We start from the raw sequence: 17,089 nt of genomic DNA, 5'->3' as shown, positions 1-17,089 counted from the left end.
ATGAGCCATTTCAGGTAGCCATGGTTGGAGAATTGTCCTTAAATGATTTGATTTCCTGTTTACAATCATCCTCTATAGATGAATACTTGAAAGCATTACTGAACTGGACTATTAAAATTGATTTTTTGCAAGAAAGCGGCCCATAGCTGTCATAATGAACAAAATAAAATTTGAATATCTCAGGTAAGAGAATTCCTAGCGTATAAATTTCTAAAATATCTATATTCATGATATTTATATTAAAAAAAAAAAAAAAAAAAAAAAAAAAAAACACACACACAATTCTGCTTGAAATATCCACCTGAAATCTTAGATTGATTTAAAAATTTAATTTAAAATGAGGACACAGATCCGATACAAAAGAAAATCTCAACGAGTTAGCACTTGTCCAATTTTATGGATATTAAGCAGGTCTTGATTACAAGATTAAATTTTGTCTGTACAACATGTATTTTGTGCATGGTGATAGGAAACAAAGTTACTCAATTCCACTGGTTAAAGATTAACATCAAGCATTACTAATTATGTAATTTACTGGTTGGGAAATAGCCCCATACGTGTGAGGAATATCATTTGACTTGTGATTCCTTGTGAATGTTGAATTACCTACTAAATTATAATTAACAATTCGATGGTTCATTTGATATTTTCTGGCACAGCAGAATCTGGACCATTATGTGAAAATCCACGGTTATATCAAAATAGAAAGGTTAAATTGTTATAGGGTGCACCTTTATAAACACTAACAAAACAGGGGGAAAAAATCAAATACAAAGCACAAACTGGATATTAAAACATGAAAGATACACTAAATAATGTGATGCAATTCCAGATGCCACAATAGCTGAGCATTTTTCCCTAACACCTTATACAAATGCTCATGAAAGCTATAGAACAATAAAAGATATGTACATAAAACTAAATACCTATATCATCAACTTTCTATGATTTTATTATTTTTTCTTATCTTTTAGTCAATGACCTTTACAAATCACTGTAATAAACATACCTGAATCCTGGTAACCTAATACTATTTTGGAGTCACCAACGTGACCGATGTACATTTTCCCCCTTCGGATAAATGCAACACTAGCAGTTGTTCCAGAGGTACTAGGCAAACCGGACACAGTTTTTGGCCATTTTCCTATGATAAAAATAAAACTTTAAATCAGTTTTGCCATTTTTCCTCCTTTAATTCATTTTTAAACAATTACTTCTATTAGTAAAATACGAAAATTATGTAAAATGGTAATAGTAGATTAACAATCAGTTCTAAAAATGGTTTGCACACTGTTATAATGTGCTTAAACATTAAAAAAGTAATGTTATGGAGTTTAATAACTGGAAACAGAGGGATATTTCACTGCAACAGCTGAAAACAAATAAAACTGATATGCATTAACTGCATTCGACTTTTGATCATAGGGATCATCAGTCTGCTTCCACCAACGACCAAGACTGAGTACTCAGTGATAAGCAATATCTGAAATTTGTCCTTCTGAATCATGAAGTGTTTATTATTTAAAAATTCTAACTTATAAACAATAAAATTTAAAATTTTTGTGAACTGATCAGTCACATACACTATATTACCAAATATATTTGGACACCCCTCCACAAATACTGTGCCAGAAACTCTTCCCAATTAGTATATCTAAGCCAATAGATGTGTGTATTGGCTGAGACATACCAAAATAATTTCCATAAGTTTTTCTATACAGCAACGCTGTTAGAAGCAGTATGGGTAGTGAATCGGAACTTAAAAGTCTTTCAATGTGGGATGACGGATGGATGTAATATCAATAACTTTCTAAATCCCCCAAATTCTACTTTGGTTGTTGTTCAAACATAAAAGACCATAGGTGAAAGGGGCTAGACAGTCATACCTCATATTCAAAGAAGCTGTCTGTGGAAAATCACACAGCAGGTTCAAGAGGTCACAAGAATATCTATCAGTGTTCCCATGGTGAATTTCCCCCCCCTCAGACTTCAATCAATTGGGAACAAATGAAATTACCCATTATAAGACACTTACACTTGTTTGGACTCAATGGAAACGCAGCTTTCCATTGAGTCCAGCACATGAGTATCACAGTCACCAATGTGAAACAGAGTTTTGAGTGCTGCTCCAGACATTTGTGGAATCTAAATTAGTGACAGTAGAGGTTTTATACACATATATAAGATCCCTTGTTTTGAAACTACTTGAAGGTCCAAAAACATTCCGTAAGTGCCACCACAAAAGGAATAGAGCTATACAGAAGAATTATGCAAATTATGCAATCCACTGTCGGTAGTTTGTTGTGATAAATGGAAATAAAACAATATAACTATATTCATCCAAAATACAATTCACCGTATTTTGGATGAATACAGTGAACTGTATCCAGGGAAGCATTCTACAATGGTAACTGCATAATATGGGCACGTGTAAAAAAGGGTGACAAGTCAAAAATGGTATTTTTGAAATTACTTTAATTTACGTAGTAATGATACAAAAAAATGTGAAGTTTTTATCTGAAAAAGAATAATGCATAATTGCAGTACTTGTCACAGTACTGTTATACAGAGCAATGAAATTGCATTACTTTTCGTCTAGGCATGATCATCCATAAATCCAGATAAAATGACACTTCTCATTTTGAACTCTTCACTTTTCTTGAGAAGGCCCAAGTCTAAACTACATGTCACAAGAGCTGACTTAAATTAACCTAAGAATGTCTGGATTTTTCTCTTCAGTTCCTTGTCAGGATGAAGGTAGACAGTGTAGGTATAGTCTTCAAACATGCTCTGGACTAGGTGCAAATTCCAACTAATCAGTAATACCAACACTCAAAATTGTTGAATATGGAAACACGATTGATGAAATTTCACTGCATGGAGAATACAGTGAAATTTTATCTCTTTTGACCTTGAGGTAAAATTTCACTGCAACATTTATTATTGGACCCTTCTTTGAGGAGTTTCAACAATTGTGGATCCAGAGCCAATCGTACATCTTTAGATGCCTGAGGTGCAAATCACCTTGGGGGCCCCTTGTAGTTTGAGATATTTTAGATTAAAAAAAAAATATATCAATATAAGAAAAAAACTTTTTAATATTATAACTGATAACACAAAAAAATACACGTACAAATGCTTAATATCAGATAATGTATTCACAAAAGTAAAAAATCACAGATAAAAGAAATAATAACTTAACACAATAATTAAATAACATTTAAATATAATCACAAATAAGATATGAAGTTTCTCACCAGTACTGCAAATATATGGATATTTGCAGTACAGTATTTGTGAGAATATCCACATACTTTGCAAATATATGGATATTTTTTTTCTGGCCTTTCTCTTTGCAAATAGAGTAGAGCATCAGTTATCTGGAATAATTAATGTCAGACCTCTTTCAGATAGCAAAATTTTCTGGATAATCAAAGGTAAGGTAAAATTAAATAAATTCTGTTATAATGTATTAAGGTAAAAAAAAACTAAATAGCATGGGGGAAAAAATTTAATTAAAAATAATAATTTATACATAAAAATTCGCACATTCACATTTTACTGCAAATTTTATGTGGAAAAAATTAAAGCAATTTTTTAAAATAATGTTCAATTATTTTTTTGTTTCATTTGTTGTGACCTATTTTTTGCTGCTAAATCTCTCAAGTTCCTTAATGATATCAATTTAATTATATTGCATTCTTCCTGGTTTTCTGCCCATTTCAGTGCAGTTTCTTTTCGTTGATTTACCATAAAAAAAACTGAGAAAAAACAATAAATCACAGTTTTGGGCTGATATTATTCTTACCAAATCTGGAGCTAAACTAAACACAATATGAAATCAAGAGAGCAAAATAAGTCATAGAAAATTTGGTTCATAGAAGCAAATGGCTAAACTCTATCACTCATGATTTCCGAGAAAACCCACCAGTTCTAATCCAATATTTCACCAGGTATACGCCTGGAAAAAAAAAAAAAAAAAAAAAAGACAGAAATACTCTCATAGCATAATAAACATTTGTCTCAAATACCATTAATAAATAAATAAAAAAATAAAAAATAAAAAATCAGCCTTTCAAATTATTCCGAATAACTGATGTTATGGATAACTGACTTCTGGATAACGGACGTCCTACTATATGTCAATTTTCACCATCACTTATCATGTTCATGACTCTATTTCAATAAATAGCAAGGATAAATTGAAAGTTTTATTTTATATTCAATTATTCCTTAAATAATTCTTGATCCTTTTTAATACTGAAAGTGACCATTCTCCACTTGTGTTAGTTATGGGCACTGTTAAAAATATTTTAAGAATATATTTAACGTTACATAAGGTAGATATCAAACCATCATTTATAATATTATATGTATCTTCAATATTTCAAATAATTTCCTCTTTAGAAAATTTTAAAAACTGCATAACTTCATCTTTAAATTTATTTGCAACAATGTAATTTTTGTGTTTATTAATTTTTCAATATTCATATTAAATTCATTTTTATTCATTTCATTTTTTTAAAAAAATATATTAAATATATTTAGACTACTTCTGTTCAATAATTAATTTCAACAAGTTTATCACAAATAACATTCACAGTATTAGTAATAAACACTTCTTTTCCAAGTCAAGTAACTTCATGATATAGTAGTAAGTAAGCTTATATTACATCAGCCAAAAAAAAAAAAAAAAAAAAATACCATACACAGTTCACTGATCTGTACCCTCCAAGAATTCTAGTACTTCCTTGAATTTATTCCACTTATCCACTTCCACAACAGATTGAAGCCTGTTCCAATAATCAACCACCCAATGGCTCAAGGCAAACTTCTGCACATCTATCCTGCAACCATTCCTTCTCAGTTTGAATTTATGCCCCCTCACGTGTGTAGTGCCAGTAAGTGGAGGAATGCCATTAACATTCAGCTTACTCAATCCATTCAAGGCTTTAAATACCTCAATCAGATCTCCCTGCAGATGCCTAGTCTCCAGACGCTGCAATTTGCAGAATTGAAGTCATTTTTGGTTAGAGGCACCCTTTTGTTCCCTTCGCCAATCTGGTTGCCCTTCTCTGCAATCTACATTATTCCTAAGGTGGGGCCTCCAGATCTGTATACAGCACTCAAGATGCAGCCTAACCATGGCCTTTTACAAAAGGGATAATCACTTCCTTATCCCTGCTAGCAAAGTTTCTGTATATCATTGACAAAACCTCACGAACTGTCCTGGAAACCTGTCTGCACTGCTCAGAGAAATTCATATCTGCACAAATACTCCATGTCTTTTTTCATTTTCCACTACTCCGAGTATAGTACCACAGAGCTGGTATGTTAATGGTTACTGCTCCTCATATGCAGTACCTTGCATCTGTCGATGTTAAACTTCAACTGCCATCAACCCAATTTTCCTAGATTTTGTTGCAATAGCTCATTTTGATTACTATCATTAACCATTAGGACAGGATTCTGCTGCATTATTGCCAATCAAATTTAAAGAATGAATATACATAATATACTGTAGAACTGTGTTGTTTCAATAAGGCCTGTAATCCTGAATACTTTCCTGCCATGATCGAAGCACTGTCATAGCTTTGCCCTCTATAGTTTTTAATATCTATAGATAAACCCTTTAATTTGTTTAAGATTATTCTGCATTGTGCTATTGCATTGATAGGACACCAAAATATCTTTCTTTAATGTTGCCATTAGCTGCAACATACCTAATACAAAAATGAATTGATCTGAGTGGCTAAGATCAGGCATTGAGTCAACTAATAGTCAAAAATAAGTTGCTTCCTTTACTTCTGATATTAAAATTTCTTTTGTTTTATTTGCTATTAAATTTATCACAAGTTTTGTGAGAAAGGTAAGTTGTTCTGCCAGGTCCATAATTAGTTTACATTCTAAATGCTTTAAAAATTAGTCAAATTGACTAAGATATTTTCAAGCAAGTTAAGTAATCCCCATTATGTTCAGAATGTATATTATCATTGCTACCTCTAAATGCTAAACCAAGCTTACTTCACAGTAGTAATGATGCTTTCAAAGAATCTTGCCAGTAATTTTCTTCAGATTGAAATTGTTTATTAATTGTGTACCAACACATCCTTTAACCGAAAGCCTTTTTCTATACTTATACACATAGCCTGAATATGATCCTTGGAACACTTGTGGTCAACGTCCTAGAGAAATTTTACCAAATGCTGGAGCCATTTGTCAAATTATTCATTGAATTTGAAATTAATTTACAAATAAAACAATACACAGTCCTACTGGTATCAGAAAAAATTAAACATTCACATTCCCTTTCTAAAATAAAAATTACATTTGTGTTTATGGCATTCTGGATATGCTATTTTTAAATTTCCTAATTTTCTAAAAATGTTTTGGTTTATTTATTAAAATAATATTCTATAAACTTTTCTTCTATATTTAAGCCACTTTGCAATATCACTGGGATAATTTTCAGTGGTTCTTCATTTATATACAACAATAATGGTTTATACTGTGTTTCTTGAAATTGGTTTTGTTCCATGTGGTTTGCTTCTTCACCACTTTGATTCATAAACTCTTTTACTAATGCTGTCCTTCTGCTTCTGTTTCTTCATCTTTAATTTCAGGTGGATGTAAAAACGATAAAATGGCATTCCTTTGTGTTATCTGTTATTCTTTTTCTCTTCTTCTTCACTTAGCAGCTCCTGAATCAAATTTTCTCTGCATTATTTGAAAAGAAATACAGTGCCCTTACACAAAATATTACCATAATATAAAATAATAAAATATATATTTTATTATAAAATGAAAAAAAAAAAAAAAAATTTAAATTTTAAACATATAACTTAAATATCCTATACAACAACAGTTCATTGTTTTTGTTTCAATTTAGAAGGTGTTTTTTCCCCTATAGCAATTTACATTATAAGGGTGAAGTATATGCTGGAAAGCTTCAGTGAATGGAAATGTGCTTTCATGGTTTCTTCACACAGAAATTTGTATATATCTTGCACTGTGGGTGCTTGCATTGTTCTCTTCCTTCAGAGTACATGTATTTTGTAAGAAAATTTGCAAGTGCTGTAGTTCTGCAGGAAACTCCAAGTCAGTTTCTTACTGTTGCTGTAGTGCATCAAGAGGTTGCTCGACTTTATTGAAGGCATATTTTCCAAAGCTCTGTCAGAATATTGAAAGATGCATAAACTGTATTATATGCATTTTCATGCAGAGGCATAACTAGGATATGGCAAGGGGGCAGCCCCAGCCAATAGGCACCGAATGGAGTTAAAGACTTAGCATAATTAAATTTATAATTTATTATGAAGGCCTTATTTTATATAAAACTATTGCAGTGATCATTTTTATACTTAAAAATTTAATATTAAAATTGATTCAAAATATTAATTAATCTTAATATATAATTTCGTTATTTTTATGAAAACAAGGCACAATTCTGATTTTGGTCATAAGTGCCAAAATTCTTAGCTTGTTTCCATACCCTTCCAACATGGCAAATAGTTTATCAATTAATTATAGATATAAACATTTTCTCAATGAATTTCATGTCAAATCAGCAAAAGTTGTGTATTTTTATATGTATTTTTCTATTTAGATTGCTTTTTTTTTTTTTTCAAATTTTTAAAAATCAACTTGTTACAAATTCATGTGACCTCATTACTTCTTAATTTATTCCAAATTCCAGGTTAGTTTTCTGAAGTGGCAGATTGTCTTTATGATCTCTAGTTAATCATTTCACATTTCAGTCAAAAACAGTTTCAAAGAAAGGATAGTGTCATAAAAGACCCATGATATGTAGCCATTACATTACTTTTTGATAGATAAGATTACATTATGAAAGAATAATATGATTAGGAAAACTGATAAATCAATGATTAAAATATTTTTACACACAGTTTCTTTGTTTAGGAAAACTTTCATATTTTTGTGTACATGTTGTGTTTTGTAGTCATAGGCACCTGTTAGCTAAACCACTATACAGTTGCCTATGACCACAATACACAAATCTCTCTCTCACACTACAATTGTTTATTTGTTATTTTTACCTACTTATTGAAAATATCAAAAACATCAAGTTTTCTTATAATTTATAGGTATATTCATTCAACATTAGTTTTTCAGTCTCAACACATATTTTTATTTATTTTTTCCAAACAAAAACTTAAATATTGCATTTCTATGTTTTAGCTTAAACATATAAATGTATTAGTAATAAGATCCCTAATATAGTTTATTATTGCAAATCTTACCTTTAAAATCAAGTTTGGGTCCTTATATTTCAGAAACATTGGAAAAAAAAAAAAAAAAAAACACTGTAGAGAAATACAAGTAAAAATAATGATCAAGTCTTGGACTAGAATGGCAAAAAGGACTATGAAATATGTTTGTCTGTTCACCCTAACAACTGAAAGTAAAAGAAACATTGTTCAATACACAATAAACCTAGACTTTTCATCTGTGGAAGGGTGCAGTATTGCAGGCAGCAGAGGTAGGAGGAAACAGAAATATAGTGTTGTTTTACTTATATTGTGGAATTATGTCAGACAAAAAATGTAAGAATGAAATACCCCTTCCATTGCAACATAAAAATTGATATACTTATGAATGGTACCTAACAAGCTTTTTTTTTCACAAATTTAGTGATGTTTGAAATTCGCACACACACAAACAAAATCAAGTAAAATATGCACTGTTACGTTTCAAAACAAATATATGAATAATAGTATCCATAAAAAAAAAAAAAAAAAAAAAGGCTGTTGCACTTAGAAATAATCACTGCAAGGATAATTTCTAAGTAACACTACAAAAAATTATTTTCTAAACTGAAGTGAAGTTACAAATTGTCATTTCTCCATAAAATGCATAAACAAATGTCTACTAACAGAGCAAATTCGGGCTGTTAGCTTATCTGAAGCATACTGTACACAGATTAGACAGGGATAAGAAGTGCTTCTTTGTTTTACCCCGATCCTTGCATCTCTTCCTGCTCCAACCTTCATAAACTTTTATGCACAATTGCACATGGATTCTGTAGTCCACAGCAAGTGAAGTATTGATTGTGTACAAAAATGTCAAGCCAAAGGGCAAGGTCCTCCCCACCCTTTGGCTTGACAATTTTGTACACAATTAATTTTCCAAAGACTCTGGGGCCCCCGCAGCCCACCCCTTGCCTTAGCCCAATGGTTAATCCTGCCCTGAAGAGAATTATAAATTTATACAGCAGCAGTTCTTAGACTTCAGTAGTCCAAGGGCCCCTTTCATTTAAATTTTTAGTTTTCAGAATCCTGCCTGTAATATTTCTTCTTTTTTTGGGGGGGGGGGAGAGAACAAGTATGTCCATGAAGGAGTATATTTATTAATACAGAATAATTATTTTTATTAGTATTTAATTACATTTAAATTACAATATATATATTTTTCAATATTTAATTCTTATTTTGTGAAGGATGATATTTCTTTGAAGTAATGCTGTTACTATACAGGGTGATTCTAAATAAGTGTCAAAAAATTTACAGGCATATTCTACACCTCTAATTTGAGAAAAAAGTCCTAATAAACATGGGTCTGCAAACTTCTTGTTTCTGAGATAAATCAATTTTATTTTAGTTACCGTAATTGCGCAAGTAATCAAAACAGATCAAAATAGCCTCCATTGCTAAACATACAGGCATTCATAATCGCATCACTGATTGTCTTAGACATACAAAAATATCTGGTATAATTCTAATCATGTTGCATGAGTACCCGTAATTCTTCAACACTTTCTACTGGACTAGAATATACTATTGATTTTGAATGACCCCACAAATAAAAATCAAGGGGATTTAAATCAGGTGATCGAGGCAGCCATACAACTGGTCCACTACAACCTATCCACCTCTTGTGAACGTTATTAAGATATTCTCAGGCCGCAAGACTGAAATGTGGTGGAGCTCCGTTGTGCATGAACCATGAGGCGCCTCCGTAGCCAGGAGCAGCAGTGCGTAGCACATAGACCAGGGTTCGAGCCCATGACCACCAAATACGGAGGATGCGGAAAGGTCAGAGAATGACCACCGCATATCCCCAGAGCAATATGGCCTTAGTTGCTAATGCTCCTAAAAACCAAATAAACAAACAAACAAGCAAGCATGAACCACTCGTGCATTCTTCTCTCAAGTGGAACATCTAATAAATCTGGAAGAACGTTTTCTATCAAATTTTCTAACAACCCATGGTACAGAGGTCGTCTCATCCAATTTGGCAAAACACACAGACCCACCAATGCATCTCCATGGATGCCTGCCCAAATATTGACTGAGATTTGATGCTGATGATTTGCTTCAAAAATCGAACATGGATTCTCTTCACTCCAAATATGAGTGTTATGGAAATTAATAATTCCGTGTCTTGTGAACATCAAAGAACAATCCGTTACGTGTTCATCTGTGAAGGAGGAACTAAGGATTCTCTACACGTTTATGCAATCATCATTGACAAAATTGTAGTCTACGTTGATAAATCAGGTTCTAAAAAAAAGCTTGTACACATTTCAAGTGATATAGTCCATTTTCACGTACGATTCTCCACATAATGGACTGTGAAACACCTTCAGTTGCTGAAATCCTTAGTGTATTGCTTCGACGATTATCTTCAATTGCATGGAGTATACAATCTTCAACTGCTGCTGTTCAAACACTTTTTAATCTTCCTGTGTCGTGTACGTTTTTAGAAAATTAATCATGTTCCCTCAAACACGAATGAAGATGACTGAAAGTCCGAGCACATGGGATTCTACAAGTAGGAAAGGACTCTTGATAAAGAAGATGAACTATACGTGCATTCCCATTAGCATGACCATAACAGAAATGCATATCAGCCAATATTTTAACACGAGAAAGGAATTGAAGAACACAGCTCTCTTATAAAACCGATAAACTGAAATCATGAATACATACCTTTGTTGTCGTTAAATATGGCAAGGTCGTGAACAGAGATAATATCGACTATGACTGTTTACTTTGCTATTTTTTATCTGATAGAAGAAATATTTTCCTATGCCAACATGTTTGGTTTATCGGTTTTAAATCGGTTTATCTTGAAAACAAGAAATTTGCGGGCCCATGTTTATTAGGACTTTTTTCTCAAATTTGAGGTGTGGAATACGCCTGTAAATTTTGACACTTGTTTAGAAACACCCTGTATATTGTTCTTATTATATTGCTATGTTACCTAAAAACAGAACTATTTCAATGTTTACATAAATTTTTGCACAGTATGCTTCAATTTAGATTTTTAATTTAAATTCACATAAAATTAATTTAAAAATATTCAATAAGCTATTTCTTGCAGACCTCTGTTGACAGCTCTGCAGCCTTCTAGAGCTCAGAGGACATCACTTTTAAGAAACACTGTTCTATGGATAAAGATAAAACATTCCCTCCTCAATCCTCTATTATTTATTATTTCCACAAAATGTCTGTTTACCATCTACAGTTTCTGTTGGCTCTGTAACAGAGTGAGGGGTGATAGATATTTTTGTCACCCTCATATATGTAGAGAAAGACTTATTTGAAACAAATAAATATCTTTGTAAATATAGACAAATAATATATTTGGCAGAAATGCAAGTGAAATAAATATATTTCTTTGAATTAAATAATTTGTTGCAACTATCTGAACACCATTTTGTTTCAGCAATATGTTTTCGAAGGTCCATTGTAAGTGAAATATCCCAGCAAGAGGCGGCCCAGTTAGCACCTTATGCCCCTAGTTATAAGTATGGCCCTGTGTGGACTCATTAATGTTCACAGTAACTACGAACTCTTCACCCAGCATGTTATTCCAAACCTTTGACTGCTTGGGCACTGTGGATTCCATGCAAGGTGGAACACAACATACTGCTTGCCAAAATAATTAAGCACGTTGGAACACATTTCTTGATGACCACACAATTTCCAGTCTATTTTTAAAACTTACCAGCCACCTCACCTTCCTACCCAACTTTGAATTATGTAACTTTTGGTAGTGGACGTACCAGGACAATGCTGAAACTGTGACATATGACAAAAACAGCATAACAAGGCAAGCATGGTAAATTCTGAAGGAAATGTTATCAGTGACAACTGGCAACACGGTTTTACAATTCCAGCATTTTGCTGACATCAGTGGACATCACAATAAACAGTGTGGTAATCATCTGTAATCCCAATAAATCTGTTCACTCCTACATAATATAACCCCCCCCCCACCCATGGCACTTTACAGAACCTTTTTTCTCATTTTTCCATTCTGCATTGCAGTTTTCCATCTATGGACATTAAAGTTTAATTATAACCTTGCACGACTGGATATACAGAAAAGTCCATAAGTAAGGAACCTATTTTGATAACTGCTGATGTAAAGATTTATGTTATTTGAAAAATAGTTTATAATCTTCTTTGTTTATTGTTTTAGAATAATTTGCACATAGAAAAGCACAAGTCTTACAATGAATGAGAGAAGAAGTGAAGAAGTCTGAAGTAGAAACAGTACACAATCTACCAAAACCTATTGTATCTCAAAGACATCTGCCAATTTGGCACTATTAATTTACAAGTGCCAAATTAGCAGATATACTTCTTTCGAGAAATATCTTGAAAGAAGTTTGAAACTTAAAATACCTTAAAAGACGTAAAATAAGGTTTATCAACCCATGTTTATAGCAACCCATGTTGCTACAAAGTTTGAACAAGGATGAGAAAGATGGAAGATTGGAATTTGCTGAAAAGTTTGAAAACCCAGATACTGTTGACAATGTTTTGTGGACTGAGAAGTCACATTTAAACTAAATGGAACCATTAATCACCATAACTGTGTTTATCCCCATTTATTCTTTAATAAGGATTTAAGTGCTCTTAGCTTGATACATTCTGGACTGGAATTTGGACAGGAGACGTATTAAGACCTTTTTTTCTTTCTTTGAGGGCACTGTGACTGGAGAAAGCTATCTGAGACAGCTAAAAGACAAAATAAGTCCATTAATGCACTCCAAAATCAATTTTCAGCATTGCTTTTTTTTTTTTTTTTTTTTTTTTGCTGAATGGAGCATCAGCTCACGATGCAAAAATGTTCTGTGAATTCTTAGATGAAAAGTTCCCAGGTTGATGGATTGGACAGTGGGATTCCATTGAATGGTCTTCCACATTTAACACTGCAATTACTTTTTGTGGAGTTCCTTAAAAGGTAAAGAGATGTTTATTGATAATTATAGGTCTCTGAGTTTTCTCAACTTAGAAGGGAACAGGCATTGTGTGTGTTATCAGACACTCAGTCTAAAACACTGATAGATCCAATATCTTTCTATTTCAGAAGATTTAGGAGAAGTCTGGTTGGCCTGCCTCCCTAAAATCTACTCATGCACACCTTCTCGATGGTAAGCCCTGTTACATCACTTAGGTGGCAACGAACGTGTAGAGTGGTTCTCTTCAAGACGCCTGGTCAGCGTGAAGAGGAAAAGACCAAACCCTCCAGCACATGACAGCACAACGAAACAAATGGCCCTCAGTCCCCGCAGCTTTTGCTCCCCCTCTTACAGCAGCGAGAGGATCAGAGTGGAAGCAGAGGGTGCTAAGAATCTCTGGGTACGATCAGGCTGCCATGCATGGAAACTGAACTTGGCCTGTTACAACGTAAGATCGCTCATCGGGGAAGACAGGATACTAGAGCCGGAAAAGGAATTAGAAAATGTAAATTGGAATATCATCTGTTTGGCTGAAACAATAAGAAGAAACGAATCACTTATAAGTTTATCAAGTGGAAATCTGCTGTACACCAATGGAAACAGTGAAAGGAATGAAGGTGGAGTTGGCTTTCTGGTCCATAAAGATATAAAAAACAACATTTTGTAATTCAAAAGACATCACCAAGGGTGTCAAGACTACTACTCAGGATTTCTAAAAGGTATAAGCTAAAGGTTATAATGATTTATGCACCATCATCAAGCCATGATGATGAAGAGGTTGAAGAAATGTACGCTGAAATTGAGTCTTCTAGATGAACAGAAAACTCACTACACTATCAATTATGGGGGACTTCAATGCTAAGGTTGGAAAGAGACAAAACAGTGCAGAAATGGGAACTATAGGAAATTTTGGAATTGGTGCAAGAAATGAAAGAGGTGAAAGACGTGGAATTTGCAGAATCTAGAGGAATGTCAGTAATGAACACTTTTTTCAAGAAAAGGACGAATAGAAAGTGGACATGGAAGAGCCTAAATGGATTAACAACTAATGAAATCGACTTCATCCTCACTAACAGAAGATATATCATGAATGATGTTACTGTCCTGAACAAGGTAAATGTTGGAAGTGATCACAGAATGGTAAGATGCACACTTGATATAGATGTAAGAAAAGAAAGGAAAAAACTGACTCGAGTAAATAATACAAAGGTCTTTGAGATAACAGAAGAGGAGAAAAGGCAGTATGTACTGGAACTTAAGAACAAGTTTGAGCTTCTGCAGACTGTTCAGGATCAAGATATCGACAAGAAATATTACAACTTTCTGAAAGTGATAAAGTCCAAGAACCCTATAGGCAAAAAGAAATCCAATGAAGAAAAAATCAATCAAGAAACACTTGTCATGTTGAACCGAAGATGACAGAAGGGCAAGAAAAACACTGACAGGGAGAAAATTGAGTATACTGAGTTATGCAAAGCCATTAGAAAGAGACTCAGAGAGGGCATAAGAAGATTTAACACAAGAAAAGTAGAACAAGCATTAAGGGAAAACAAAGGACTTAAATGAGCAGTAATACAGAACGACAAATGATACTGAAACTGAAGAATAGCAATGGTGTACTTATGAATAGCAGAAGACTACTATAAAGTTATACAAGGAGCGAGGGAATGATGCCAGCAGTGGGGAAGATGGATCACAAATTAGTAACACATACCTGACATACAACATACCTGATATCCTTCCTGATGAGGTAGAACATGCGTTGAAGAAAAATGAAGAATCAGAAAGCTCCGGGAGAAGATGAAGTTACTGTAGAGTTGTTAAAATTGGGAGGAAGAGACATGACACAAAAACTGGCAAGAGTCTTCACAAAACACATTTTGTGAAGTATGTAGTGGAATAATGCAATCGTAGTTTTGCTGCATAAGAAAGGAGATAAATCAGAAATTGGAAATTACAGACCATTTAGCTTGTTATCCCACATCTACAAGTTGTTCACAAGGGTCATTACTAACAGGTTAGAAAGAATACTTGATGAGAATCAACCGAAAGAGCAAGCTGGCTTTAGGACAGGATTCTCAACTATGGATCACCTTCACGTAACGTCACAGCTAATGGAGAAGGCAAATGAATATAAAACACCATTATGCCTGGCATTTGAGGATTATGAAAAGGCATTTGACTCCATACAGCATAAGGCAATGTTTCGGGCACTGGAAAGACAAGGCACAGATACCCCATATATTATGATTTTGAAGAAAATATATGAGAATGACAACTCCTTTATTAGACTAGACAAAGACAGCAAATTTAAAATTGAGAAAGCTTCCAGAAGATTAGACTGGTCGCAGAAAGGAGTCAATGCGAATGGAGAGTAGCTAAACCATTTACGATTTGCAGTTAACATTGTAGTCATAAGCCACGATCCTAAAGAATTAGAGGAAAATCTTAATCAGTTATGCAGGGTTAGTAAGGATTTTGGACTAAAGATGAATATGGCTAAAACAAAAGTAATGATGAACAAGTATACCACAGAAAGGGATACAATGATTGAAGGAGTAGTAATTGAAAAGGTGGAGTCATATAGTTATCTGGGACAAGTCATTAGCTGTAATAACGATAAAGGGATGGAAGCCAAGAGAAGAATAAATTTTGGATGGATAGCATTCAGGAAATATAGTCACATACTAGGGAGCAATATCCCAATTTGTCTGAAACGTAATATAATGAACCAATGTATACTCCCTACCATGACTTATGGAAGTGAAACATGGGCACTCACCAAAAGAATGGAAGAGAAGCTGAGAACTACACAGCAAAGAATGGAACGAATTATATTGGGAATCAGACTGTTAGATAAGAAGAGAAACACATGGATTAGGCAGCAAACTCAAGTAAAGGATATTCTTATCAAAACAAAAGAACTAAAATGGTCTTGGGCAGGACACATAGCTCGAAGTCATGATGACAGATGGACTAAGAATATAACAGAATGGTACCCAAGAGGAGCTAAGAGAAAACCTGGAAGACAACAATGGAAATGGACAGATGAAATTCATGAGTTTGGTGGGTAATAAATGGATGGCCATTGCACAAAACAGAAGGAACTGGAAAGTTGCTGGAGAGGCCTTCATCCTGCAGAGGATTTAAAATGGCTGATGATGCTGTCTCAACAATTAGAGAATATGTCTGAGGCAATTGTCCTTGTTGTATGTTGCTCTATGCCCAAAATTCTAAAATTTGTTAAAGACCAAAATGGCAGTCAATATTGAACAGATGTGATTTGGTGTTTTTTTTTTTTTTTTTTTTTGGATTACAGTCAAACATGTTTCCTTGCTTATGGACCACCCTTGTATTATTTTCTACTGTTTCTGATACATCATTCTGTTACAAAAAAATTCATGTTTTATTTTATTTTTAACTCAAGCAATCTAAAAAATAAGTATCCATTACCCTCTACAATACTCCAACACAATATTTATGGCAGTACTCTTTCCGTTCAATATTCAGGTCTCTTATTCCTTGAAACTGTCACAAATAACAAATCAGACAGTCTATGATGAAGGTAGGTTACTTCCTCAGAGTGAAATTATGCCCAGGGAATTACCTTTTATTAATAGGTACTAGAGGGCTTTGCTCGTCCACCCCATGCACGCTTTTCTACGTAAAATGTAGAGGTATAAGGAGTAAGTCAAATCTTTTCTAAGTAAAAGACACACCTGTCGAAATACACTGGTCAATATCTAATCAGGAAATGACCTATGTACTTATTTACCTGTGCATTTGTAGGCATTTTCAAGGCTGAATAGTTGTTGCCTGTTTGTTGAAATATGGGAGTCACAACTGACAAGTTGTGACTCCCATATTTCAACAAAC

General features: G+C 33.5%; 1 protein-coding gene across 1 annotated transcript in view; it reads right to left on the bottom strand.

Moving 5' to 3' along the window:
• The window catches only part of Pp2C1 (protein phosphatase 2C), a 97,792-nt gene that overhangs the window by 50,132 nt on the left and 30,571 nt on the right, over nucleotides 1-17,089 (bottom strand). Inside the window, exon 2 of the mRNA XM_090373643.1 lies at nucleotides 1,010-1,144. Coding sequence (XP_090229769.1) covers nucleotides 1,010-1,144 — 135 coding nt within the window. The remainder of the gene's footprint in view (nucleotides 1-1,009; nucleotides 1,145-17,089) is intronic.

This window comes from Mastigoproctus giganteus, chromosome 5 (assembly GCF_048544385.1).
Source record: "Mastigoproctus giganteus isolate SK-2022 chromosome 5, ASM4854438v1, whole genome shotgun sequence".
Lineage (NCBI taxonomy): Eukaryota > Metazoa > Arthropoda > Arachnida > Uropygi > Thelyphonidae > Mastigoproctus > Mastigoproctus giganteus.
This window is presented reverse-complemented; position numbering and strand designations above follow the sequence as displayed.